At 43.8% G+C, this 26,023-nt stretch overlaps 1 protein-coding gene across 1 annotated transcript in view; it reads left to right on the top strand.

Moving 5' to 3' along the window:
- LOC134348280 (villin-1-like) overlaps window positions 1-21,471 on the top strand; it is a 91,521-nt gene extending 70,050 nt beyond the window's left edge. Inside the window, exons 16-20 of the mRNA XM_063051416.1 lie at window positions 1,846-1,990; window positions 3,979-4,167; window positions 5,713-5,778; window positions 11,478-11,618; window positions 18,792-21,471. Coding sequence (XP_062907486.1) covers window positions 1,846-1,990; window positions 3,979-4,167; window positions 5,713-5,778; window positions 11,478-11,618; window positions 18,792-18,905 — 655 coding nt within the window. The 3' untranslated portion in view covers window positions 18,906-21,471. The remainder of the gene's footprint in view (window positions 1-1,845; window positions 1,991-3,978; window positions 4,168-5,712; window positions 5,779-11,477; window positions 11,619-18,791) is intronic.
- The last annotated feature ends 4,552 nt before the right edge of the window (window positions 21,472-26,023 follow it).

Genomic DNA, 26,023 nt, shown 5'->3' with positions numbered 1-26,023 from the left:
ATAACTAGAGCTGAACACAATATTCTAAGTGAAGTCTAACCAGAGTTTTATAGAGCTGCAACATTGCCTCATGGCTCTTGGACTCAATCCCCCAACTAATGAAGACCAATGCACCATATACCTTCTTAACCACCTCATCACAGAGCAATACGGCTTGGATTTCAGACCCTTCCCTCCAACTAGTCCATGATGACCACTTCACCCACCCAGCTAGTCCTAATTTCCTGCATTCTTATCCAAGGAGATAAGAACCTATACAAGTGCCTCTTAAATGATATTATTGTACCAACCTCAGCCATTTCCTCTGGGAGCTCGTTCTATATACTTATTGGCCCCCATGTGAAAAATTTGCCCCTCAGTTCTCTCTTAAATCTCTCCCCTCTCACCCTGAACTATGCCCTTTAATTTAGGTCTCTCCTGCCCTGGGGAAAAAACTGTTACCATCCACCTTATCTATGCCTTTCATTGTTTAAACATTCCTATGAGGTCGCCCCTCATTCCCTTGTGTTCCAAGGATTAAAAACCTGGCTTGGCCAGCTTCTCTCTAATTCTGGCTAGTCCTGGCAACATTCTTTAAATCACTTCTGACTGGTCTTGGCATATGCACATGAACACTCAACTTTAACTGCATCATTTCTTTATATTCCCCTTCCTCATGCCTCCCACACACTTCCATACAATGTAGAAGGGGATATTTGGCCCATCTCATCTATGATGGTTTACAGAGCAATCCCATTCTCCATTCCCTTTCCTGGCAACCACTTCTGTCCATATTTTCACCAACTTCCCACAGATCTGACCAGTGATCCTGGCCTTTGGGGCAACTTTCAGTTGCCTATTAACTCACCAACCAGCATGCCCATAGGATACAGACCCACGGGAGAAGACCAAATGAAAAACATACATATTCTGTACAGACATTGCTGGGTTAAGGTCAAACCTGGATCATTTTACTAAAGGTGTGTCACTACACTGTTCCCACCTTGAAATCTGCACCCCCCCCCCATGTCTTGCCACCTTTAGCTGGCTCACTTTATTTCTTCTCAACTTCTTTCCTCCTTGACAGTGAGGCGAAGAAAACCCGTAGAATACCCCTCACAAGAAATAACATAAGAAATAGGAGCAGGAGTCGGCCATCTAACTCATCGAGTCTGCTCCGCCATTCAATAAGGTCATTTACTCAGCTCCACCTACCTGTCTTTTCCCCAGGGCCCACTAATACAAAAATCTATCTAACTGCAGCTTAAATATATTTAATGAGGTAGCCTCTACTGCTTCCCCGGGCAGAGAATTCCACAGCTTCACTGATCTCTAAGACATTCATTAGGGCCATTTATAACAAGAATCTGGATACAATATTACAGAATAAAGAAGCAAGAGCAACTTACTTAATAGATATAGCCATTCCAAATGCACATAACATACAGAAATCAACAAGTGAAAAATACCAGAAAGATGCTGAATTAAAAGAGGAAATTGAAAGACTATGGAACATGAAAAGAGTATCCATTGTCCCAATAGTAATATCTAGCTCTGGAACCATCCCAATGTCACGACACAATAGCATTAAACAATAGGCCTATACAGCAATATTTATGTAAATCTCCAGAAAACCACAAGACTAAACACCATTAAAATAGTCTGAAAGCACCTAGCAATTGGGAAATTAGTGTGCTTGGCTATGTCCATACATCAGGTTTTACCAGCCTGAGTTGAGAAAAAATAAATAAGACAGGACAGTGGTGATCCAGGGTAGAACCATGTAGGCTGGTCCGGAATGTTTTGAGAGAAAAGGGAGCTGAAGGATTCTTACCACTAAAATTGAGTTTACTCTTCCTGGCGCAGGTTAAAAGATGAGTACCAGGATGTCAGTCCCCGCCTCTTTGAATGCTCCAACCAGACTGGGCGATTCATTGCCACGGAAATTGCTGACTTCACCCAAGATGACCTTGATGACGATGATGTCATGCTTCTGGACACCTGGGATCAGGTATATGTGGCAAAGAAAATTCATAAGCACATTCCAAACAACTCTCAAATCCTGGATTAGTCCAGCAGTTTCTTGACATTTGGCTTTAGAAATTTGATACCAGAATCTCCAGTATCAGAATATTTTATTGTAATGTGTGCAGGAGTCATATGTCCTTTCTCCATCTACTTCATGCAATGGATTGGTTGGGACACAAGAGACTGCAGGTGCTGGAATATGAAGCAACAAATAATCTGCTGGAGGAACTCAGCAGATTTAGAAGCATCTGTGGAGTGGGAGGAATTGTTGACATTTTGACCCAAAATATCGGCAGTTCATTTTATGTTTATTTATTCTGAGATACAGCACAAAATAGGCCCTTCTGGCCCATCAGGCGCACTACCTAGCAACCCACCTTTTTAACCCTCGCCTAATCAGAGGGCAATTTATAATGACCAGCTAACCTACTAACAGGTGTGTCTTTGGGCTGTGGGAAGAAACCAGAGCACCCAGAGGAAATCCCCGCATACACAGAACATACAAATTGTCTTACAGAGGACACTGGAATTGAAGTCCAAACTCCAATGCCCTGAGCTGTAATAGTGTCTGTGCTACCCCACCGATGCTGCTCAATCCTGTAGCAGATTGTTACGGTGAATTGGTAGATTTTGGGTAGACATGAAAGGCTATAGAACCACAGATTCAACACACTAATCAGCTGTGATCTTCTTGAGTGAAAAGCGGGTAGTATGGCAGTGTAGTTGTTAGTGTAACACCATTATAGCACTAGCAACTTGAATGCAATCCCACCATTGCCTGTCATAAACAGTTGTATGTTTTCCCCTGACAATGTCAGTTTCCTCTTGGTTCTCCAGTTTCCAGCCACCTCCACCCCGACACACACTTTACAAAGACCTCAGGGTTCGGGTTAGTAAGTTGTGGCCATGCTGTATTAGCACTGGAAGAGTGGTGATTCTTGTGGGCTCTCTCCAGCACATCCTCGAACTATGTTCATTGTTGATGCAAATGACACATTCAGGCCATGTTTCAATGTATATATGGCAAGTAAACCTAATCTTTATAAACCACTGGAGGAACCCAGCAGGTCAGGCATTATCTATGGTGGGGAATGCTTCTGATTGAGACCCTTTATCAGCGCAAGTGGAGGGTCTTCACTCAATACATTTGTGTTCTTCCAGCAGTTTGATTTTTGCTCCAGATTCCAGCATCTGTGGTCCCTTGTATCTCCATGACCTTCATGAATATGATCGGCTGTAATACAAAATGTAATACAAGAGGACTTGGCCGGTGGGATATAAAATGCAAGGTACCATTCATCCCAGCTAGGCCATTCTGACCTAATAATGTGGCCACAGGAGTGGAACCTGCTCATCCACTTCAAGATTTGACATGTTGTGTATTTAGAGTTGCTCTTCTGCACACCACTGTTGTAATGTGTGGTTATTTGAGTCACTGTCATTACTGTTGTAATGTGTGGTTATTTGAGTTACTGTCACTTTCCTGTCAGCTTGAACCAGTCAGGCAATTCACCTCTGACCCACAGAACCTCTGCTCACTGGATGTTTTTATGTCTAAAGACTGTCATGTGTGGAAATCCCAGGAGATCAGCAGTTTCTGAAATACTCAAACCGCCCCATCTGGCACCAACTATCATTCCACAGTCAAAGTCACTTGGATCATATTTCTTCTCTATTCTGATATTTTGTCAGAACAATATCTGATCCTCTTAACCATGTCTGCATGCTCTTATGCAATAAGTTGCTGCCACACGATTGGCTGATTAGACACTTGCATTAACACACAAGTGTACCTAATAAAGTGGCCACTGAGGGTATGTCACCAGAGGTTGGAGAGACAAGAAACTACAGTCACAGGACATCTGGAGAAACACACACAAATGGAACACAATGGCGTCTGTGGAGGAGAATGGGCAGTTGACATTTTGGGTCAGCAGAGGTTAATTGTTCTCTTTTTGCCTTTTTTGGCAGATTTTCCTGTGGATTGGTAAAGGGGCCAATGAAACAGAGAAGAAAAATGCAATTGATCTTGCACAGGAATACCTCAACAGCCACCCGAGCAACCGAGACCTTGGAACCCCGATTCTCATTATCAAACAAGGCTTTGAGCCCCCAACGTTTACTGGATGGTTCATGGGATGGGACCAGCACCTTTGGACTGTAAGTGTATTGATTTATTACTGTCAATGCACCAAGGAACATTGAATAACTTGTCCTGCACTGCTGTTCATAGGGAACAATTCAATACAAAGTGCATTAAAAACCATACGCTTTCCATCCATGCATTTATCCAAGCTTCTCTGAAATGGTGCAAACAAACCTACATCTCCCACACTTGCCAATGAGAACACTGACTTCTCAAACTTCCGCTAATGCCCCACCTCCCCCTTGTACCCCATCCGTTATTTATTTATATACACACATTCTTTTTCTCTCTCTCCTTTTTCTCCCTCTGTCTCTCTCACTATACCCCTTGCCCATCCTCTGGTTCCCCCCCTCCCCGTTTTCTTTCTTCCTAGGCCTCCTGTCCCGTTATCCTCTCATACCCCTTTTGCCAATCAACTGTCCAGCTCTTGGCTCCATCCCTCCCCCTCCTGTCTTCTCCTATCGTTTTGGATCTCCCACTTTGAAATCTCTTACTAACTCTTCCTTCAGTTAGTCCTGACGAAGGGTCTCGGCCTGAAACGTCGACTGTACCTCTTCCTAGAGATGCTGCCTGGCCTGCTGCGTTCACCAGCAACTTTGATGTGTGTTGCTCAGTGGAAAAAGCCTGCTTGCATTCACCCCATCTGTACCCCTCACAATTTTGTCTAACTTTGTCAAATCTCCCATCATTCTCCTACACTACAGAGAATAAAGTCCAAACCTATTTTCAACCTTTCACTATAATTCAAGTCCTAAATCCTGGCAACATCCTTCTAAATTTTCTCTTGTAAATTTGAACAGTACATTGAGGTGGTACAAGGAAAAACCATAACAGAGTGCAGAATAAAGTGTTGCAGTTACAGAGAAAGTGCATTGCAGGCAGACATTAAGGTGCAAGATCATAACATGGTCAAAAGTCCATCTTATTGTACTAGGAACTGTTCAGTGGTCTAATAACAGCAGGGTAGATGTTTCGAAGCATATGTGATAAATAAAGCTGATCTTTAACCTTTTATAACAGTGGGATAGTAGCATCCTTGAGCCTGGTGGTATGTACCTTCAGGCTTTTGTATCTTCTGCCCGATGGGAGGGAGAACAGAGAATATCTGGGGTGGATGGGATGTTTGATTATGTTGTCTGCTTTACTGAGGCAACCAGAAGTGCAGAACGAGTCCATGGAGAGGAGGCTAGTTTCTGTAATGAGCTAGGCCTCTATTTAATTACGTCTCAAAAGCACACCCTCGATCCTGTACTGGAACCTGTCTGAAGGATGATGCTTAATAAGGTTTAACACACACAAGACGCTGGAGGAACCCAGCAAGTCAGACAGCATCTACGGAGAGAAATCAATCAGTCGATATTTCAGGCCAAGACCCTTCATCAGAACCACAGGCTCTTGGCCCAGGGTGCCATCTGTTTATTCCCCTTCAAAGGTGCTGCCTGTCCATCTGAGCTCCTCCAGTATTTGGTGTGTGTTGCTCAAGATTTCCTGCAGTTGCTGCATCTGTGGTTTTAATAAGATTTATTCTTTTTCTCTTTTTTCCCTTCCCAAACCCCAAGGATGGAAGATACGAGGAGCTGAAGAGCGGACTAGATGATCCACGAATTGTTGATGAACTGATGAATGTAAGCACAATCTTCACGGTGATCAAAGTCAAAGTTGAGTTTACTGTCAGATGCACAAGTCCATCTGTGCACAGGTGCAACGATAAACTCACTCACAGTGGCATCACAGGCTTAGAGCATCAGAGAAGCAGCATTCATGATAAAAACAAATTAACCATAAATTATACACTTATTTTGCAAGAAAGAGCAAAATTAGAACCAAACAAACCATCTATTTTGGAATAAAGTGATCAAAGGGGTAACAGTGTGGCTTCGGTTGTAGCACAGACCAAGTCCTCATGCCATAGGGTCACCTGTTGTAGGCTCCCAGGGAGAAGACCTCAGAGGTGCTGTGGGACAGAGCGGAGGCGTGGCGGATATGCAGGAGTCTTAGCTGGGTAGAGAGCTGGTGCTGCTCTCTGGTGTTCGCTCAGTGGCAGACAAGCTGCATTGCGTTCGTCTACGGCTGCTCTCGACCACAATGAGAACTGCTGCGTGCTTATTTGTGTAGAAGTTTAGCTCCAGGACAGCATCCTATACACCATCAATCTTCAGGCCATGACACTCAAGGACTTGGACTATATTATTTTTTGTGACTGTATGTTTTTCTGCTATCATATGTGGTGGGTGCTGTGTATGATTGTTGATACTGTGTTTTGCATTTTGGCCCCAGAGGAACGCTGTTTCATTTGGCTGTATTCGTGTGTACGGTTGAATGAGGATTAAACTTGAACTTAAAATAAACTGGTGATTAGAGTTGAACAGAAGTAGCTATTCCTGAGCCTGATGGTGTGGGGTAAATGGTTTGGTAGGGTTGGTGAGCGCTGGGCATGCTGTGTTGGTGCCAGAAGCACGGCAACACTTGCAGGCTGCCCCCAGCACATCCTCGGAATGTGTTGGTCGTTGATGCAAAAATCAGAATCAGAACAAATCAGGTTTATTATCACTGTGAAATGTGTTGCTATGCTGCAGCAGCCATACAGTGCAATACATAATTTATCATTAAAAATATATGCAGTAAAAAATAAGTAGTTGAAAAAGAGACTGGTGCAAAAATGTTACTTTTCCACTGTATTTCAATGTTTTGATATACAGGTACATGTGTGAAATAAAGTTAATCTTTATCCTTAACTTTTAAATCTATGCTGAGCACGTCTCATAAGAATATAAGTAGGAGCAGGAGTTGGCCATCTGGCCCATCGAGCCTGCCCCGCCATTCAATAAGATCATGGCTGATCTGACCATGGACTCATCTCCACCTATCTGCCTTTTCCCCATAACCCTTAATTCCCCTACTATGCAAAAATCTATCCAACCTTGTCTTAAATATATTTACTAAGGTAGCCTCCACTGTTCCATTGGGCAGAGAATTCCACAGATTCTTTGGGAAAAGCAGATCCTCCTCATCTCCATACTAAATTGAATCCCCCGAATCTTGAGATTATGTCCCCTAGTTCTAATCTCACCTACCAGTAGAAACAACTTTCCTGCCTCTATTTTTCTATCCCTTTAACAATTTTATATGTTTCAATAAGATCTCCTCTCATCCTTCTTTATTCCAGCAAGTATAGAACCAGCCGATTCAATCTCTCCACATAGTCTAACCCCCTCATCTCTGGAATCAACCTGGTGAACCTCCTCTGCACCACCTCCAAAGCCAGCATATCCTTCCTCAAGTAAGAAGACCAGAACTGCATGCAGTACTCCAGGGGCGGCCTCACCAGTACCCTGCACAGTTGCAGCGTAACCTCCCTGCTCTTAAATTCAATCCCTCTAGCAACGAAGGCCAACATTCCATTTGCCTTCTTGATAGCCTGCTGCCCTTGCAAACCAACCTTTTGTGATTCATGCACAAGCACTCCCAAGTCCCTCTGCACAGCAGCATCCTGCATTTTTTAACCATTTAAATAATAATCTGCCCTTTCATTTTTCCTTCCAAAGTGGATGACCTCGCATTTACCAACATTGTACCCCATCTTCCAGACCCTTGTCCACTCGCTTAACCTATCTAAATCTCTCTGCAGATTTTCCGTATCCTCTGCACAATTTGCTTTTCCACTCAATTTTGTGTCATTGGCAAACTTAGATACACTACACTTGGTCCCCTCTTCTAGATTGTTAATGTATATTGTGAACAGTTGTGGGCCCAGCCCTGTCCTCTGCAGCGCACGGTTCACCACTGATTGCCAACAAGAGAAACACCCATGTATCCCAACTCTCTGCTTTCTATCAGTTAACCAATCCTTTATCCATGCTAATACATCACCCTTAACTCTATGCATCCTTATCTTATTGAAAAGGCTTTTATGAGGCACCTTATCAAATGCCTTCTGGAAATCCAAATAAATAACATCCATCTGATCCCCTCTATCCACTGCGTTCATTATATCCTCAAAGAACTCCAGTAAGTTTGTCAAACAGGACCTGCCTTTGCTAAATCCATGCTGCGTCTGCCTGAGAGATCCATTTCTTTCCAGATGCCTTGCTATTTCCTCTTAATGATAGCTTCAAGCATTTTCCCAACTACAGGTGTTAAACTAACTGGCCTATAATTACCTGCCTTTTGTCTGCATCTTTTTTTGAACAGTGGCGTGACATTCACTTTCTTCTAACCCGTGGGGACCTGCCCAGAGTCCAGGGAATTTTGGTAAATTATCACCAAAGCCTCAACTATAACTTCTGCCATTTCTTTCAGTACCCTGGGATACATTCCATCAGGACCAGGGGACTTGTCTATCTTCAGGCCCAAAAGTTTGCTCAGCATTACCTCTTTAGTGATAGCTATTGTATCGAGATTCTCATCTCTCTTTGTCATGCTAGACATGTTCTCCACTGTGAAGTCTGACACAAAATAGCCATTCAAAGCCTCTGCCATTTCCTCATTACCCAATATCAATTCCCCCTTCTCATCCTCTGGCCACCCTTTTCTGATTTATATAATTATAAAAACTTTTACTATCCATTTTTATATTCTGTGCTAGTTTATTTTCATAATCTATCTTTTCTTTCTTTATTGCTCGCTTAGTGGTTCTTTGTTGCTTTTTAAAGTTTTCCCAGTCTTCCAGTTTCCCTCTACTCTTGGCAATTTTGTATGCATGAGTTTTTAGTTTGATTATTTTCTTAGTTATCCATGGCTGGCTCCCCACACTTACTGTCCTGGTTTTTAACTGGAGTATGCTCTTGCTGAGCACTGTGAAAAATGTCTTTGAAAGTCTTTCACTGTTCCTCAACTGTCCCACCATATAGCCTGTGTTCCCAGTCTACCCTATCCAACTCTTCCCTCAGCCGTAGTAGTCTCCCTTGTATAGGCATAATACATTGGTTTTAGATTGAACTATTGCACCCTCAATCATACTGTGATCACTCTCTCCAAGAGGATCCCTAACGACACGATTGCTAATTTTACCTGTCTCATTGCACAGGACCAGATCTAAGATAGCACGTTCCCTTGTAGGTTCAGTAACGTGCTGTTCAAGAAAGCCATCACAGATGTCTTCTATGAAGTCCTCCTCAAGACTGTCTCAACCAACTAGATTGACCCAATCTATGTGCAAGTTAAAGTCCCCCACGATAACTGCTGTTCCATTCTTACATGCCTCAGATATTTCTCTGTTTATTGCCTGTGCCACTGTAATGTTATTATTCGGTGGCTTATAGACAACTCCCAACAGTGAGTTTTTTCCTTTATTATTCCTCATCTCCACCCAAATGTATTCAACATTCTGCTCCTTAGATCTTGTATCTTCTCTCACTATCGCCCTGATCTCATCCTTAACTAAGAGCATTACCCCCACCTCCCTTACCTTCCTGTCTATCCTTCCGTTTTACCTGATATCCTTGGATATTTAATTCCCAGTCCTCTCTTCCCTGCAACCACGTTTCTGTAATGGCCACGAAATCATACCCCTTTATACTGATCTGTGCCACAAGTTCATTAACCTTGTTATGAATACTATGGACATTCAGATAAAGTGTCCTTACACTCACTGTGCCTTTAAAATCTAGTGATCTTTGTCTCTTTTGTACTTGACTTTTCTGCACTCCATGCTTACTTTTCTCTTCTTCAGCTGTTGCTTTTACTTTATCTTTATCCACACTTCATGGTCTGCTCTCTGCTGGGATGCCCATTGAGGTGGTAAAGTTGCATCCTGTTGACAGCACAGGGAGAGAATAGAGAATTGGCTCTGGGAATCCTGCCTGGATTCTAAGATGGGCTGAACCTCCGTAGTCAAAAATCGCAGCTCCCATCAGGCAGAAGGTATTGAAGCCTGAAGTCCCACACGACCAAGTTCAAGAACAGCTACTTCCCTTCAACCATTCGGCTCTTGAGCCAACCAGCACAATCCTAATCCATGCAGGTTAGCAACACTATGAACACTGTGATCACTTTGCACTGAAATGGGCTTCATTTTTCCTTTGTTCAAATTGTGTTCTTCACTGTAAAAATTGTGAAAAATTTACATTTAATTCACGGTTTAGTTTGTTTTTTCATTGGATTCCACACAGAGCAGGAGCACAGGGTGAAGGAGTCATACAGCAAGGGAACATGCCCTTCGGCCCAGCTGGACCCTGCTGACCAGGAATCACATCTAATCTAGTCCCATTCACTGCATTGAGCCCATATCCCTCTAAACCTTGCCTATCCATGTACTGTCCAGGTGTCCTTTAACTCACTTCCCTCTTCCTCAGGCATATCTTACTGTTGGATGAGAATGATACCTATTTAAACATACAAAATGCTGGAGGAACTCAGCAAGTCAGGCAATATCTTTGGAGAGGAATAAACAGTCGATGACTCGGGCTCTGTTAGTGGATCCTAATAGGCTGAACAGTTTTTGAAAAGAGTCAGTTGCATGTGTTTGTGGTCAAAAAGCAGTGATATTTGTCACTGATAGCTGGTGAGGAATAAGCAATAAGACAATTCAGAACTGTTTCGCTCACTGTGGTTTCAAACATTCAGGCTTGGAGATGCCAGAAACAGCCGGGAGTGAAAATGAAACTATTTCACTACTTCAACAAGTGATGAATAATTTGGTATCAACAATCATCTTGAATATTACAAAGAAAATGAAGATGCAATTGTTAATAACAGTCCATTATCTGCACTAGGTGCCTGCGCTGATTTTGTTCACTGCGTACACAGGATGTATTCCTCTGATGATAACAATTAGGAACTAATACTACTGTAGTACTATTGGTAGTGTTCTAATTTGTTCTGCATTTCATTTAAATACGTAACTTGCTATGCAGATTGTCTCCCTAATACATTTTTAACTACTTCCATGAAACTTCAGCTAATTGGGACAGGTCCTGATGTGTCCAAATTAACTGGAATCCACTGTATTATTTTTTTCTTTTATTTGTGTTTACACAGTTTGTTGTCTTTTGCACATTGTTTGTTCGTCTGTCTTTATCATGTGTGGCCTTTCATTGGTTCAATTGTGTTTCTTTGAATATACTGAGAATGCCCACAAGAAAATCAATCTTAGGGTAGTATATGGTGACATATATGTACTTTGATAATAAATTTACCTTGAACTTTGAACTTTATTAGCCCTTGCTAATTTTACCCCTACACCAAGGAGCTTCTTACTGGGTCTTGGTACATGGGATAACAGCAAGCCAATCCCAATTCTAATTCCAGGCCACTCCACTGCAAGTGGGAGCAGCAATGTCACTAACTGTATCTGTAACCATTTTTGTTCTCTCCCTTGTGCTAGGATGTGAAAGAACTGAAAATATCTCACAGCTACAGTGACACGTCAGTAGCTGACAAATCCTGGCAGACATACGTACCAGAGAAGCTGATAAACAAGGTCGCTGAGGAGCTGCCTCCGGGAGTAGACCCAACCAGAAAGGAGGTGAGTTAGGCAACATTTGTGGGTGATGCCTGAACCAGGAGGGTGTTCACCATGACTGCTGGGTGCAGAAAAGAATTTGGGTGCCATTTAGTTTGGGCTGTGGAATCTCAGTCGCTTTGCTATTGGTTTATTAAGCAATACATGAGGGTGGGACCGTAACATCAAGGATGGCTTCAGTGGTTGAAGCAAGCCCAGCGATTAGGGTTCAAGTTCTGCCGCTGTCTGGAAGGAGTTTTTATGTTCTCCCTGTGACTGTGTGGGTTTTCTCTGGATGATCCGCTTTCCTGCCACATTCCAAAGACGTACAGATTAGTAAGGATTGGTAAATTGTGGGCATGCTGTCATGGTGCCAGAAGCATGACGACATTTATTGGGCTGCCTCCTGCCCCCAACACATCCTCGGCCTCCTCGTGTGTCAGTTGTTGGTGCAAAGCAATACATTTCATTTATATTTCAATGTTCCGATGTACGTGTGACAAATAAAGCTAAAGTCAAGGGAAAAGCTGTTATTGTCACATGTGCTGAGATACAGTGAAAAACTTGTCTTGCATACAGATCAATTCATTACACAGCACATTGAATAAGATAAAACAATAACTAGACAGAATAAGGTGTGAACGCTCCTGAAAAAGTGCAGTACTGGTAAATGATGAAGTGCAAGATCATAATAAGATAGATTGTGAGATCACGACTCCATTTTATTGAACAAGAGGTCCATTCTCTTGTTCAGCAGGACAGAAGCTGTCCTTGAGCCTGGGGTTATGTGCATTTAGGCTTTTGTATCTTCTGCCTGATGGAGATGAGTGAAGAGAGAATGTCTGGGATGTAAGGGGTCTTTGATTATACTGGCTGCTTTATTGAGGCTGAAAAAGTATAAGTGCTGATGTGCTTTTTTGGCCATGGTGTCAATGTGGTTGGACCAGGATCAATTTATACCTAAGAAATTGAAGCATCTCCATCTCAGTATTGTCAATACATTCAGGGGCATATGCTTCATCCCTTTCCTAAGTCCAGCTCTTTTGTTTCAAGGAGTCATAGAGTCAGAGAACACTATACCACAGAAACAGGCCCATGAGGAAAAATTAATAACTGAATTGGTTCAGCACAACATTATGGGATGGAGGGCCTGTTCATGTTCTAGGTTTTTTTTTGTTATGGTAACAGGCCATTCCGGACCAACATGCCCAAGCTGCCCTTTACACCCATGTGACCAATTAACATATTAACCCCGTATGACTTTGGAATGGGGGAGGAAATTGGGGCACCTGGAGGACACCTACACGACCACGGGGAGAATGTACAGACAGCAGTGGGAATTGAAACCTGCCATTCCAATGCATTATGCTAACCACTATGTTACCATGCCACCCCATAGCGTTCCAAGAAACTATTGGAGACACGAGAGAGGGCAGATGCTGGAGTCTGCAGCAACAAACAATCTGCTGGAGGAATTCAGTTGGTCAATGGTTTGGGTCAAAACTGTGGTTTGGGACACAGGGGGTCCTGATACAGGGTTTTGAACTGAAAGGTCAAAAATTATCTTCCACCCACAGATACTGTTCCTCCGGCAGATTGTTTGTGGAAGCAGACACTATTGCTTTTTTTTGCTGTCTATGTAATAAGACCATAAGAGATAAGAACAGAATTAGGCCATTTGACCCATTGAGTCTGCTCCGCTACTTCATCATGGCTGATCCATTTTCCTTCTCAACCCCAATCTCCTGCCTTCTCCCCATAATCCTTCATCCCCTGACTAATCAAGAACTTATCAACCTCAGCCTTAAATACACCCAATAACCTGGCCTCCACAGCCACCTGTGGCAGTGAATTCCACAGATTTACCTATCCTGCCTGTTATTTCCTCAAAGAATTCCAACTGATTTTTCAGGCAAGATTTTCCCTTAATCAAGCAATGCTGACTTTTACTTATTTTATCATGTGCCTCCAAGTACCCTGAGGCCTCATGCTCAATATTTAACTACAACATTATCCCAGCTATTGAAGTCAGACTAACTGAACTATAATTTCCTTTCCACTGCCTCTTTCTCTTCTTGAAGAGTGAGTGACAGTTGCAATTTTCCTCTCCTCTGGAACCATGCCAGAATCTGTTGATTCTTGAATGATCATTGCTAATGCCTGCACGATCTCTTCAGCTACCTCTTTCAGAACCCTGGATTGCAGTCCATCTGGTCCAGGTGACTTAGCTACCTTCAGACCTTTCAGCTTCCCAAGCACCATCTCCCTAGTAAAAGCAACTGCACTCACTTCTTCCCCCTGACACTCTTGAACTTCTGGCATATTGTTAATGTCTTCCACAGTGAAGACTGATGCAGAATACTTAGTTAGTTTATCCACTATTTCCTTGTTCCCCCCCCCCCACTCCCTCTACAGCATTATTTTCTAGTGGTCCAATATCTATTCTTGCCTCTTTTTTATAATTTATATATCTCAAAAATCTGTTGGTATCCTCTTTAATATTATTGGCTAGCTTACCTTCATTTTTCATCTTTTCCTGCCTTATGGCTTTTTTAGTTGCCTCCTGTTGGTTTTTAAAAGCTTCCCAATCCTCTAACTTCTCACTAATTTTTTTCCCTATTATATGCCCTCTCTTTCGCTTTTATGTTGGCTTTGAATTCTCTTGTCAGCCACAGTTGTGGCATCTGGCCATTTTCTTTCTAATGTATCTATCTTGTAACATCCGAACTGTTGCCAGAAATTTCAGCCATTGCTGCTCTGCCGTCATCCCTGCTAGTGTCCCCTTCCAATCAACTTTAGCCATTTCCTCTCTCATGCCTCTATAATTTGCTTTACTCCACTGTAAATACTGATACATCTGACTTCAGCTTCTCTGCACTTTGGTTCTATCATTGTCAGCATACACCCTAATCAAATCTGGTTCATTACACAACATCCAGTCCAGAATAGCCTACTCCCTTGTGGGCTCAACCACAAGCTACTCTAAAAAGCTATCTCATGGCATTCTACAAATTCTCTCTCAGGATCTAGCACCAATTTGATTTTCCAAATTTACCTGCATATTGAAATCCTCCATAACTATCGTAGCATAGCCCTTTTGACATGTATTTTCTATCTCCCATTGTAATTTGTAGCCCACATCCTGGGTACTGTTTGGAGGCCTGTGTATAACTCTTACTGCTTCGCCGAGCATCTATGCTCTGTCTGCCAGAACAAGCGGGATCTCCCAGTGGCCACCCATTTTACTTCTACTTCCCATTCCCATTCCGATATGTCCATCCATGGCCTCCTGCACTGCTGGGATAAGGCCGCACTTAGGTTGGAGGAACAACACCTTATATCCATTTGGGTAGCCTCCACACCACCCCCCTTCACCATTTCCCATCCCCTTGTCCCTCTCTCACGTTATCTCCTTGCCAGCCCATCGCCTCCCTCTGGTGCTCCCCCCAGCCCTTTCTTCTTTTTTCCATGGCCTTCTGTCTCTTCCACTAATCAACTTCCTCATCCCTCCCCCTGCAAGTTTCACCTATTGCCTGGCGATTCTCTCTCCCCTGCCTCCACCCTTCAAATCTACTCCTTTGCATTTTCTCTTCAGTCCTGCCGAAGGGTTTCAGCCCAAAATGTCGACTGTACTTTTTTCCATAGATGCTGCCTGGCCTGCCGAGTTTCTCCAGCATTTTGTGTGTGTGACTCCTACCAGGGTCTTTTTACCCTTGCAGCTTCTTAACTCTACCCACAACGACTCTACATCTTCCGATCTTACGTCACCTCTTTCTATGGACTTGATTTCATTTTTTTACTAATGGAGCGACCCCAGCCCCTCTTCCTACACGCTTATCCTTCCTAACAGTCTCGCTACACACTGCATCAAGCTGTATACCAATTGCCCCATCCTCAGCCCTATCACTCTGGATCCTATACCCCTTGCCAAATTAACTTAAACCTTCCCCAGTAGCTCTATAGCAAACTTGCCTGCAAGGATATTGGTCCCCCTCAGGTTCAGGTGTAACCCAACCCTTTTGTACAGGTCATACCTTCCCCAGAAGAGTTCCCAATGATCCAAGAATCTGTAACTGTTCCTTGCACTATGTCCTCGGCCACATATTCATCTGCCAGATATCAGAATCAGAAGAATCCTTTATTATCACCAAGTATGTGGACACATACAGGGAATTTGATGCCGGTTTCCCTGAGCTCTCGCTGTACAGAATCAAAAAGCAAACAAAACAATGGTGCAAATAATTGTGAACTATATATAATGAGGTATACCTGTGTATGTACAGGTGGACTTGGTTTATAATAGACTAAAGTTCTAGTGTTCATAAGACTGATGGCATACGGAAAGAAATTGTTCTTGTACCTATTTGTTCTGGCATACAGTGATCTAAAGCGCCTACCAGAAGGAAGGAGTTGGAACAGGTGATGTCCAGGGTGTGATGGGTCTACAATAATGCTGCTTGCTCGCTTCTTGACTCTAGATACATTCAAGTCCTGGATCGAGGGCAGCTTCACACCAAAAATCCTTTCTGCAGCCCTGACAGTTCTTTGGAGTCTATTTTTGGCTTGTTTGGTAGCTGATCCCAACCAGACAGTGATGGACGAACAGAGAACAGACTGGATTATTCCTGAATAGAATTGAATCATCAGCTCCTGAGGCAGGTTGTACTTCCTGAGTTGACGTAGGAAATACAACCTCTGCTGAGCCTTTTTGATAAGAGTGTCTGCGTTGGGTGTCCACACTGGCGCGTGGCACAGGCAGGAATCCAGACAGTCCTCCTTTTTCAGCTTTACCTAACTCCTTAAATTCTCTTTTCAGGATCTCCTCCCTTTTTCTACCTATGTCATTGGTGCCATCACGTACCAAGACCTCTGGCTGCTCACCCTCCCCTTTTAGAATGCCATGGACCTGATCTGAGACGTCCCTGACCCCAGCACTTGGAAGGCAATGTACCATCCAGGTGTCTCTTTCACATCCACAGAATCTCCTGTCTACTCCCCTAACTATGGAATCCTCTATCACTACTGCTCTCCTCTTCTCCCTTCTGAGCAACAGCACAAGAATCTGTGTCCACCGGCATCCAAAGTGTATACTTATTACTGAGGGGAATGGCCACGGGGGGGGGGTACTCTACACTGGCTGCCTATTCCCTTTCCATCTCCTGACAGTTCCCCAGGTACCTGCTTCCTGCAACTTAGGGGTGACTACCTCCCTGTAGCCCCTATCAATCAAGTTACCAGAGACTTACCTCGCCCGCATATTCTCACTTGAGCCCATTGAGCCAAAGCCTCCCCACCCTAACACTGGTAAATTTAACACCAATCCACTCCAACAATGGCCACTCCACTTGTCCCTACCTTATATTTATTTGCCCTTGCTAATGAATTGTGATTGGATTGAGCCACTGAGAAAGCTGAAAGCCTTTTTAAAAATTAAATCATCCTTTTTAAATCTCTTGCTCCAATCTGTGTGTAGTATCTTCTCTCAATTCAATTCAGCCACGAGTTTGATGTTCGATGAGTGTTTGATGGCTCTGGGCCTGAACTCTCTGGAGTTTTGAAGAATGAGTGGGGATTTCATTGAAACTTATCAAATATTGAAAGCCTAGATAAGCGGAGAGAATGTTTCCTATATTGGGAGAGTGTAGGACCAGGGGGCACATCCTCAGAGTACAAGGATTTAGAACAGAGATGAGATGGAATTTCTTTAGCCAGTGGGTGGTGAATCTGTGGAATCCATTGCCACAGATGGCTGTGGAGGCCAAGTCATTGGATATATTTAAAGTGGAAATTGTTAAGTTCTTGATGAGTAAGGGCATCAAAGGTTGTGGAGAGAAGGTAGGAGAATGGGGTTGAGAGCGATAATAAACCAGCCATGATCAAATGACAGAGCAGACTTGATGGGCTGAGTGGCCTAATTATGTTCCTATGTCTTATCGCCTTACTTTACTGAGATGAGGGGTATTCCTGTGTTGCTGCTTACCTCTCCTGCATTGAAGGATGTCTTAATCGGCATGTTCTTAAACTGCTTCATTCATTGTAGGAAGGATGAGGAAGCTTTGGAGAGGGTGCCGACGAGATTTACAAGGGTGCTGTCTGAATCAGAGAGCATGTCTGATGAGGAAAGTTAAATGAGCTAGGGCTATTCTCTCTGGAGGAAAGGAGAGTGAGAGATGACTTGACAGAGGTGTATAAGATGATAAAAGTTCAAAGTAAATCTTACTTACTTTGAATATACAATCTGAGATACATTTTCCTGTGGGCATACTCAGCAAATCTATAGAATAGTAGCTATAACAGGATCAATGAAAGATCAACCGGAGTGCAGAAGACGACAAACTGTGCAAGTGGAAAAAGAAGTAATAAATAATGATAACATGAGATAATGAGATAAAGGGTCCTTAAAGTGAGATCATTAGTTGTGGGAACATTTCAATGATGGGGCAATTGAATGTAGTTATCCCCTTTTATTCAAGAGCCTGATGGTTGAGGGGTAGTAACTGTACTTGAACCTGGTGGTGGAAAGAGGCATTGATAAAGTGGGCAGCCAGAGATTTATTTTCCCAGGGGTGGAAATGGCTAATATGAGGGGGCACAATTTTAAGGTGATTGCAGTAAAGTATAAGGGGGATGTCAGAGCCAGCTATTTAACACAGAGAGTTCTGGGTGTGTGGAATACATCCATCTGCATGCTTTCTTTCCTTAAATATAGTGGCTCTTAATACTGCCCCAGTCAGAAGTTCCAGATATCAGCCACTCTCTGTGCAAAACATTTAAGAGACTCTTAGATGGGCATATGGATGAAAGAAACATGGAGGGTTATGTGGGAAGGAAGGGTTAGATTGATCTTAGAGTAGGTGAAAAGGTTGCTATCACATTGTGGGCTGAAGGAGCTGTCGTGCACTGTACTGTTCTGTTTATTTATTTAGAGGTACAGCACTAAACAGGCCCTTCCAGCCCAATGCGTCACACTGCCCAGCAACTGCCTATTTAACCCTAGTCTAATCCAGGGCACTTTACACTGACCGGTTAACCAACTATCTGGTACGCCTTTGGAATGTGGGTGGAAACCGGAGAGCCGGGAAGAAAACAACATGCTCACGGGAGGACGTACAAACCTCTTACAGAGGATGCCAGAATCGAACTCCAAATTCCGCAGCCCCGGCCTGTAATAGAATTGTTCTATGTTCTACCCCTCAGGAGTACCTATCTGATGCTGACTTTGAGAGGATTTTCGAAGTGTCGCGGGTAAGATTCAACGCGATGCCAGAGTGGAAGCAGAGGAACTTGAAGAAAGCAAAGGGATTGTTTTAAGCACACACACCTGCCCAGCGGGTTCATCTGGAACTGATGCAACTTTCTTGTTATATAAACGAAATAATTCTGAGGTGTTGATTATCAACCTTTTGTAAAGAGCACAGCACTCCTGCCAAACCCATTGGTACCAGTTATTGGTACGTGTAAGTCACTGTGAGCGAATTCTGGTTTCAGCAGAAATGTCTGCGACAGTGAGGTGACCAACCATTCAGCCTCTTTGAGATCCAAGTTGATAAAAAGCTGCAATTTCCAGTTACAGTTCAAAGTAAATTTATTATCAAAATGTGCATACCCTGAGATTCATTTTCTTGCGGGCATTCATAGTAGATACAAAGAAATACAACGGATGTAATGAAAAACCACACCGAAATAAAGATGGATAAACAACCAATGTACAAAAGAAGACAAACTGTGCGAATACAAAAAAAAACATAAACACACAGATAAACAAACAAACAAACAAAATTAAAAATATGAGTTGTAGAGTCCTTGAAAGTGAGTCCACAGGTTGAAGAATCAATTCAGCGTTGAGGTGAGTGAACAGTTTGTTGGAGCCACAAGAGGGGCTCCCTAGTGAATTCGTATCAGAACAGGTTAATTATCATGAAATTTGTTGTTCTGCGGCAGCATTACAATGCAATACATAAATTATACTGTAAATTACAATAAGGAATAGTGCAGAATGAGAGCCACATTAGTGAGGTCATGTCCATGGGTTCATTGTCCATTCAGAAATCTGATGACAGAGGGGAAGAAGCTGTCCCTAAAATGTTGAGTGTTGGTCTCCAGGCTCCTGTATCTCCTCCTTGAAGGTGGGTAGTAACGAGAAGAGGGCATGACCTGGTGAGGGTCCTTGATGACGAATGTTGCCTCCTTTAGGCAGAACTGAAGCCTGCTATTGGTTAGGCACCAAGTTGAACTATTTAATGCATAAACCTGTCCCAAAGCTTTTACTGATGTGGACTTTCAAACTATGGCAATATAATTGTCAGTTCAAAAGTTCAATGTAAATTTATCATCAAAATTAGCATACACTACTCTGAGATTCATTTTCTTGCAGGCATTTACAGGAAAATAAATACAATAGAATTTCTGAAAAGCTATATTTAAACAAAGACTGACCAACAACCAACATGCAAAAGGGGACAAATTGGGCAAATAATTAAAAAAGTAAATAAGTAACTCCAAATTGTGGAGCCCTTGAAAGTGAGTCGATGGGTTGTGGAGTCAGTTCGGCATTGAGGTGAGCGAAGTTATCCACGCTGGTTCAGGAGCCTGATGGTGGTAGGGTAATTACTGTTCCTGAACCTGGTGGTGTGGGACCCAAGGCTCCTGAACCTTCTGCCCGATGGTAGTAGTGAAAAGAGAGCATGGCCTTGATGATGGATGCTGCTTTCTTGTGGCAATGCTCCTTGTCAATGTGCTCAATGGTGGGAGGGCTTTGCTGATGATGAGGAAAAAATAGCTGTAGATTCCCAGAGTTTAACACATGCTGCCATTTTATCTGCAATCAGACAGGTAAAATATATGAAAATTGGGTCTTAGTTAACCTGCTGAATGAACAACCACCGCCAGTGGCAGTTTCAGAAAAGGGCTTTAAAACTGCAACTACTGTGACTATCTCTATTGTCAGTTACACTCAAAGCTGGGTTAGAAACCTGGAAATAACACAATCCAGTTAACTGATAGGCATTCCTACCCTTTTGATAAAACATTGCGGAATCACTGAACACTTCCATGAACTTTGACTTCTCTAATTTCTCACTCCTCCCCCTCTCATTTTCCATTCCCCATTCCGACTGCCCTCTTATCCTTTCTCTTCTCACCTTACACATTACTGTCTAATCGCATCGTATTTTCTCTAACTGTAGCACTTTATTCTGAACATCAATTTCTCTAACTTCTGGTCATTTCTTCCCTCTTCTCTCTTTTTCTATTCCCCATTCTGGCTCCCCTCTCACCTCTTCTCTTCTCCTTATCGGCCTAGCACCTCTCTCTGGTGGCCCTCCTCCTTCCCTTTCTCCCATGGTCCACTCTCCTCTCCCATCAAAATCCTTCTTCTTCAGCCCTTTAGGTCTTCCACCTATCACCTCCCAGCTTCTCACTTCAGTTACTCCTCACCTGGTCTCACCTATCACCTGTCAGCTTGCACCCCTCCCCTCCTTCTTATTCTGGCTTCTGCCAACTTCCTTCACAGTCCTGTTGAATCATCAGCTGTCCATTCCCCTCCATAGATGCTGCCCGACCTGCGGAGTTCTTTCAGTATTTTGTGTGTTACTTTCATTGTTAGATGTCTTTCAACACACTGTCCTAGTGTGGACCATCCTAACAACGCCTCTTGGACTACTCATTTAGTTCCTTTTTAATGGCTAAATAGTGTTTGAAATTGAGATCAACGTCTCCTTTGAGAGTTAAGGCAATTCTAAATGTACAATAGCCAGTGAATAATTTTCGGCATCAGTCCAACCTTTCAATAGAGCATTTAGAAGAAGTGTTGATTGTAAAAGCTTTCTGTGTGCAAAATGAACTGTTAGCAAATTAAAGTTTTGAAATCAGACTTGATTTTGTACTGGTTATTTCTTATTGTTGGTGAGGAGCAGAGAGGCTAAAGGTGTGGAACATGGAACATAGACCATAAAACTTAGGAGCAGAATTAGGCCAGTCGGTCCATCGAGTCAGTTGTCATTCGATCTTTGGCTGATTTATTGTTCCTCTCAACCCCATTCTTCTGCCTTCTCCCTGTAACCATTGAAACCCTAACTAATCAAGAACATATCAATCCCATTTTAAGTATACCCAATGACTTAGCCTCCACAGATGTCTGTGTCAATGAATTTCACAGATTCACAGCCTCTGAGTAAAGAAATTCCTCCTCATCTCTGTTCTAAAGGGGTGCCCTTCTACTCTCAGGTTGTGCCCTCTGGTCCTAGACTGCCCCATGCGGGAAACATCCCCTCCACTTTCAATATTTGATGGGTTTCAATGAGATCGGCCCCCCTCTTTCTTCTAAACCCTAGTGAGTATAGGCCCAGAGCCTTCACAGCTATTCACACATTAACCCTTTCATTCCCAAGATAATTTTTGTGAAGCTATCAACCTCCACTTTAAATATACTCACATAGAACAGTATAGCATGGTACCGGTCCGTCAGTCCATGATGTTGTACTTATCAATGGGTTGCAACAAGAAACTTTGCTTTTTGGAATTGGAATTGCTTTATTATTGTCACATGAACCGAGATACAGTGAAAAGCTTTCTTGCATACTTTTCATACAGATCAAATCATTAGCACAGTGCATTGAGGTAGAACAAGGTAAAACAATAATAATACAGAATAGAGTGTTACTGTTACAGAGAAAATGCATGGCAATAAGGTGCAGAATATAATGACGTAGATTGTGTAATACAGCACATTACAGGCCCTTCGGCCCACAATGTTGTGTCGACCCTCAGACCCAGCCTCCCATATAACCCCCCAACCTTAATTCCTTTGTATACCTGTCTAGTAGTCTCTTAAACTTCACTAGTGTATCTGCCTCCACCACTGACTCAGGCAGTGCATTCCATGCACCAACCACTCTCTGAGTAAAAAACCTTCCTCTAATATCCCCCTTGAACTTCCCACCCTTTACCTTAAAGCCATGTCCTCTTGTATTGAGCAGTGGTGCCCTGGGGAAGAGGCACTGGCTATCCACTCTATCTATTCCTCTTATTATCTTGTACACCTCTATCATGTCTCCTCTCATCCTCCTTCTCTCCAAAGAGTAAAGCCCGAGCTCCCTTAACCTCTGATCATAATGCATACTCTCTAAACTAGGGAGCATCCTGGTAAATCTCCTCTGTACCCTTTCCAATGCTTCCAAATCCTTCCTATAGTGAGGCAACCAGAACTGGACACAGTACTCCAAGTGTGGCCTAACCAGAGTTTTATAGAGATGCATCATTACATCGCGACTCTTAAACTCTATCCCTCGACTTATGAAAGCTAACACCCCATAAGCTTTCTTAACCACCCTATCTACCTGTGAGGCAACTTTCAGGGATCTGTGGACATGTACCCCCAGATCCCTCTGCTCCTCCACACTACCAAGTATCCTGCCATTTACTTTGTACTCTGCCTTGGAGTTTGTCCTTCCAAAGTGTACCACCTTACACTTCTCTGGGTTGAACTCCATCTGCCACTTCTCAGCCCACTTCTGCATCCTATCAATGTCTCTCTGCAATCTTCGACAATCCCCTACACTGTCTACAACACCACCAACATTTGTGTCGTCTGCAAACTTGCCAACCCACCTTTCTACCCCCACATCCAGGTCATTAATAAAAATCACGAAAAGTAGAGGTCCCAGAACAGACCTTTGTGGGACACCACTAGTCACAATCCTCCAATCTGAATGTACTCCCTCCACCACCACCCTCTGCCTTCTGCAGGTAAGCCAATTCTGAGTCCACCTGGCCAAACTTCCCTGGATCCCATGCCTTCTAACTTTCTGAATACGCCTACTGTGTGGAACCTTGTCAAATGCCTTACTAAAATCCATATAGATCACATCCACTGCACGACCCTCATCTATATGCCTGGTCACCTCCTCAAAGAACTCTATCAGGCTTGTTAGACACGATCTGCCCTTCATAAAGCCATGCTGACTGTCCCTGATCAGACCATGATTTTCTAAATGCCCATAGATCCTATCTCTAAGAATCTTTTCCAACAGCTTTCCCACCACAGACACAAGACTCACTGGTCTATAATTACCCGGACTATCCCTACTACTTTTTTTGAACAAGGGGACAACATTCGCTTCTCTCCAATCCTCTAGTACCATTCCCGTGGTCAACGAGGACATAAAGATCCTAGCCAGAGACTCTGCAATTTCTTCCCTTGCCTTGTGGAGCAGCCTGGGGAATATTCCGTCAGGCCCCGGGGACTTATCTGTCCTAATGTATTTTAACAACTCCAACACCTCCTCTTCCTTAATATCAACATGCTCCAGAACATCAACCTCACTCATATTGTCCTCACCATCTGTCATAAGGCGGTGGCTGGGAATGGACCCAAGTGCAAGACACAGACACTGAAGTACTAGGGACAGGACTAGGATACAGGGCGATGGCAAGGACATGGACAGGAAAACCAGGAACCTGGAACAGGACTGGACAAGAGAGCTAGGAGCCCGGGCTTGGACTCCGAACCAGAGACTGGACAAGGACCCAGTACCTGGGACTTGCCTCTGGCTCGGACCCCAGAACCAGGCAAGGACGAGGCTTGGCAGGCAGGCAGCCAGGACGAGTCTTCAGGCTTGAGGCTAGAGGTGAGACTTGGCAGTAGGCAGGAGGCTGGAGTCTTCAGGCTTGAGGCTAGAGGCGAGGCTTGGCAGGAGGCTGGAGTCTTCAAGCTTGAGGCTAGAGGCGAGGCTTGGCAGGAGGCAGGAGGCTGGAGTCTTCAGGCTTGAGGCTTGAGGCTAGAGGCTATGGATTTGGCTTGGCTTGGCTTGGCAAGAGGCTGGAGTCTTCAGGCTTGAGGCTAGGCAGGAGGCTGGAGTCTTCAGGCTTGAGGCTAGGCAGGAGGCTGGAGGCAGGAGACTAGAGGCAAGGCTGGCAGAAGACTAGAGGGGAGGCTGGGCTGGAGGCTGGAGGCAGGAGACTTGAGGCGAGGCTGGGCTGGAGGCTGGAGGCAGGATACTTGAGGTGAGGCTTGGCAGGCTCCTCCTGGGCAGGGCGCGGATCACCTGGGCAGGGCGCGGATCACCTGGGCAGGGCGCGGATCACCACCCGACAGTGGCAAGGGACAGGAAGGGACAGAACCAACCCCAAGTAACGGCAAGACGGCTTGGCTTACCTGGGCGGAGGCAAGGGACAGGAAGGGAGCTAGGTACAGGGTGGCTCCAGGACAAAACTGCAGGCAGGACGAGGCAAGAGTTACCAGCAAGACAAGGCAAGGCTTCTGGCAAACCAAGGTGAAACGAGAACTTTAGGCGAGGCGAGAGTTACCGGTAAGACAAGGCAGGGCTTCAGGTGAGGAAACAGAAGGCAGAGCAAGGGATACAAGGAGTAAGGACAAGAACAATCCAGCAGCCATGCCTTGGTACCACAGGGATCAGTGCTGGGTCCGTTGTTATTTGTCATCTATATCAATGATCTGGATGATAATGTGGTAAATTGGATCAGCAAATTTGCTGATGATACAAAGATTGGAAGTGTCGTAGACAGAGAGGAAGGTTTTCAGAGCCTGCAGAGGGATTTGGACCAGCTGGAAAAATGGGCTGATAAATGGCAAATGGAGTTTAATACAGACAAGTGTGAGGTATTGCATGTTGGAAGGACAAACCAAGGTAGAACATACAGGGTTAATGGTAAGGCACTGAGGAGTGCGGTAGAACAGAGGGATCTGGGAATACAGATACAAAATTCCCTAAAAGTGGCATCACAGGTAGATAGGGTTGTAAAGAGAACTTTTGGTATATTCACCTTTATTAATCAAAGTATTGAGTATAAGAGCTGGAATGTTATGATGAGGTTGTATAAGGCATTGGTGAGGCTGAATCTGGAGTATTGTGTTCAGTTTTGGTCACCAAATTACAGGAAGGATATTAATAAGGTTGAAAGAGTGCAGAGAAGGTTAACAGGATGTTGCCGGGACTTGAGAAACTCAGTTACAGAGAAAGGTTGAATAGGCTTTATTCCCTGGAGCGTAGAAGAATGAGGGGAGATTTGATAGAAGTATATAAAATTATGATGGGTATAGATAGAGTGAATGCAAGCAGGCTTTTTCCACTGAGGCAAGGGGAGAAAAAAACCAGAGGACATGGGTTAAGGGTGAGGGGGGAAAAGTTTAAAGGGAACATTAAGGGGGGGCTTCTTCACACAGAGAGTGGTGGGAGTATGGAATGAGCTGCCAGATGAGGTGGATAATGTGGGTTCTTTTTTAACATTTAAGAATAAATTGGATGGATACATGGATGGGAGGTGTATGGAGGGATATGGTTCGTGTGCAGGTCAGTGGGACTAGGCAGAAAATGGTTTGGCACAGCCAAGAAGGGCCAAAAGGCCTGTTTCTGTGCTGTAGTTTCTATGGTCTCTGGAGGTATTTATGCAGCCAGCCCCAATGAGCATCA

The sequence above is a fragment of the Mobula hypostoma genome, chromosome 6 (assembly GCF_963921235.1).
Source record: "Mobula hypostoma chromosome 6, sMobHyp1.1, whole genome shotgun sequence".
Lineage (NCBI taxonomy): Eukaryota > Metazoa > Chordata > Chondrichthyes > Myliobatiformes > Myliobatidae > Mobula > Mobula hypostoma.
This window is presented reverse-complemented; position numbering and strand designations above follow the sequence as displayed.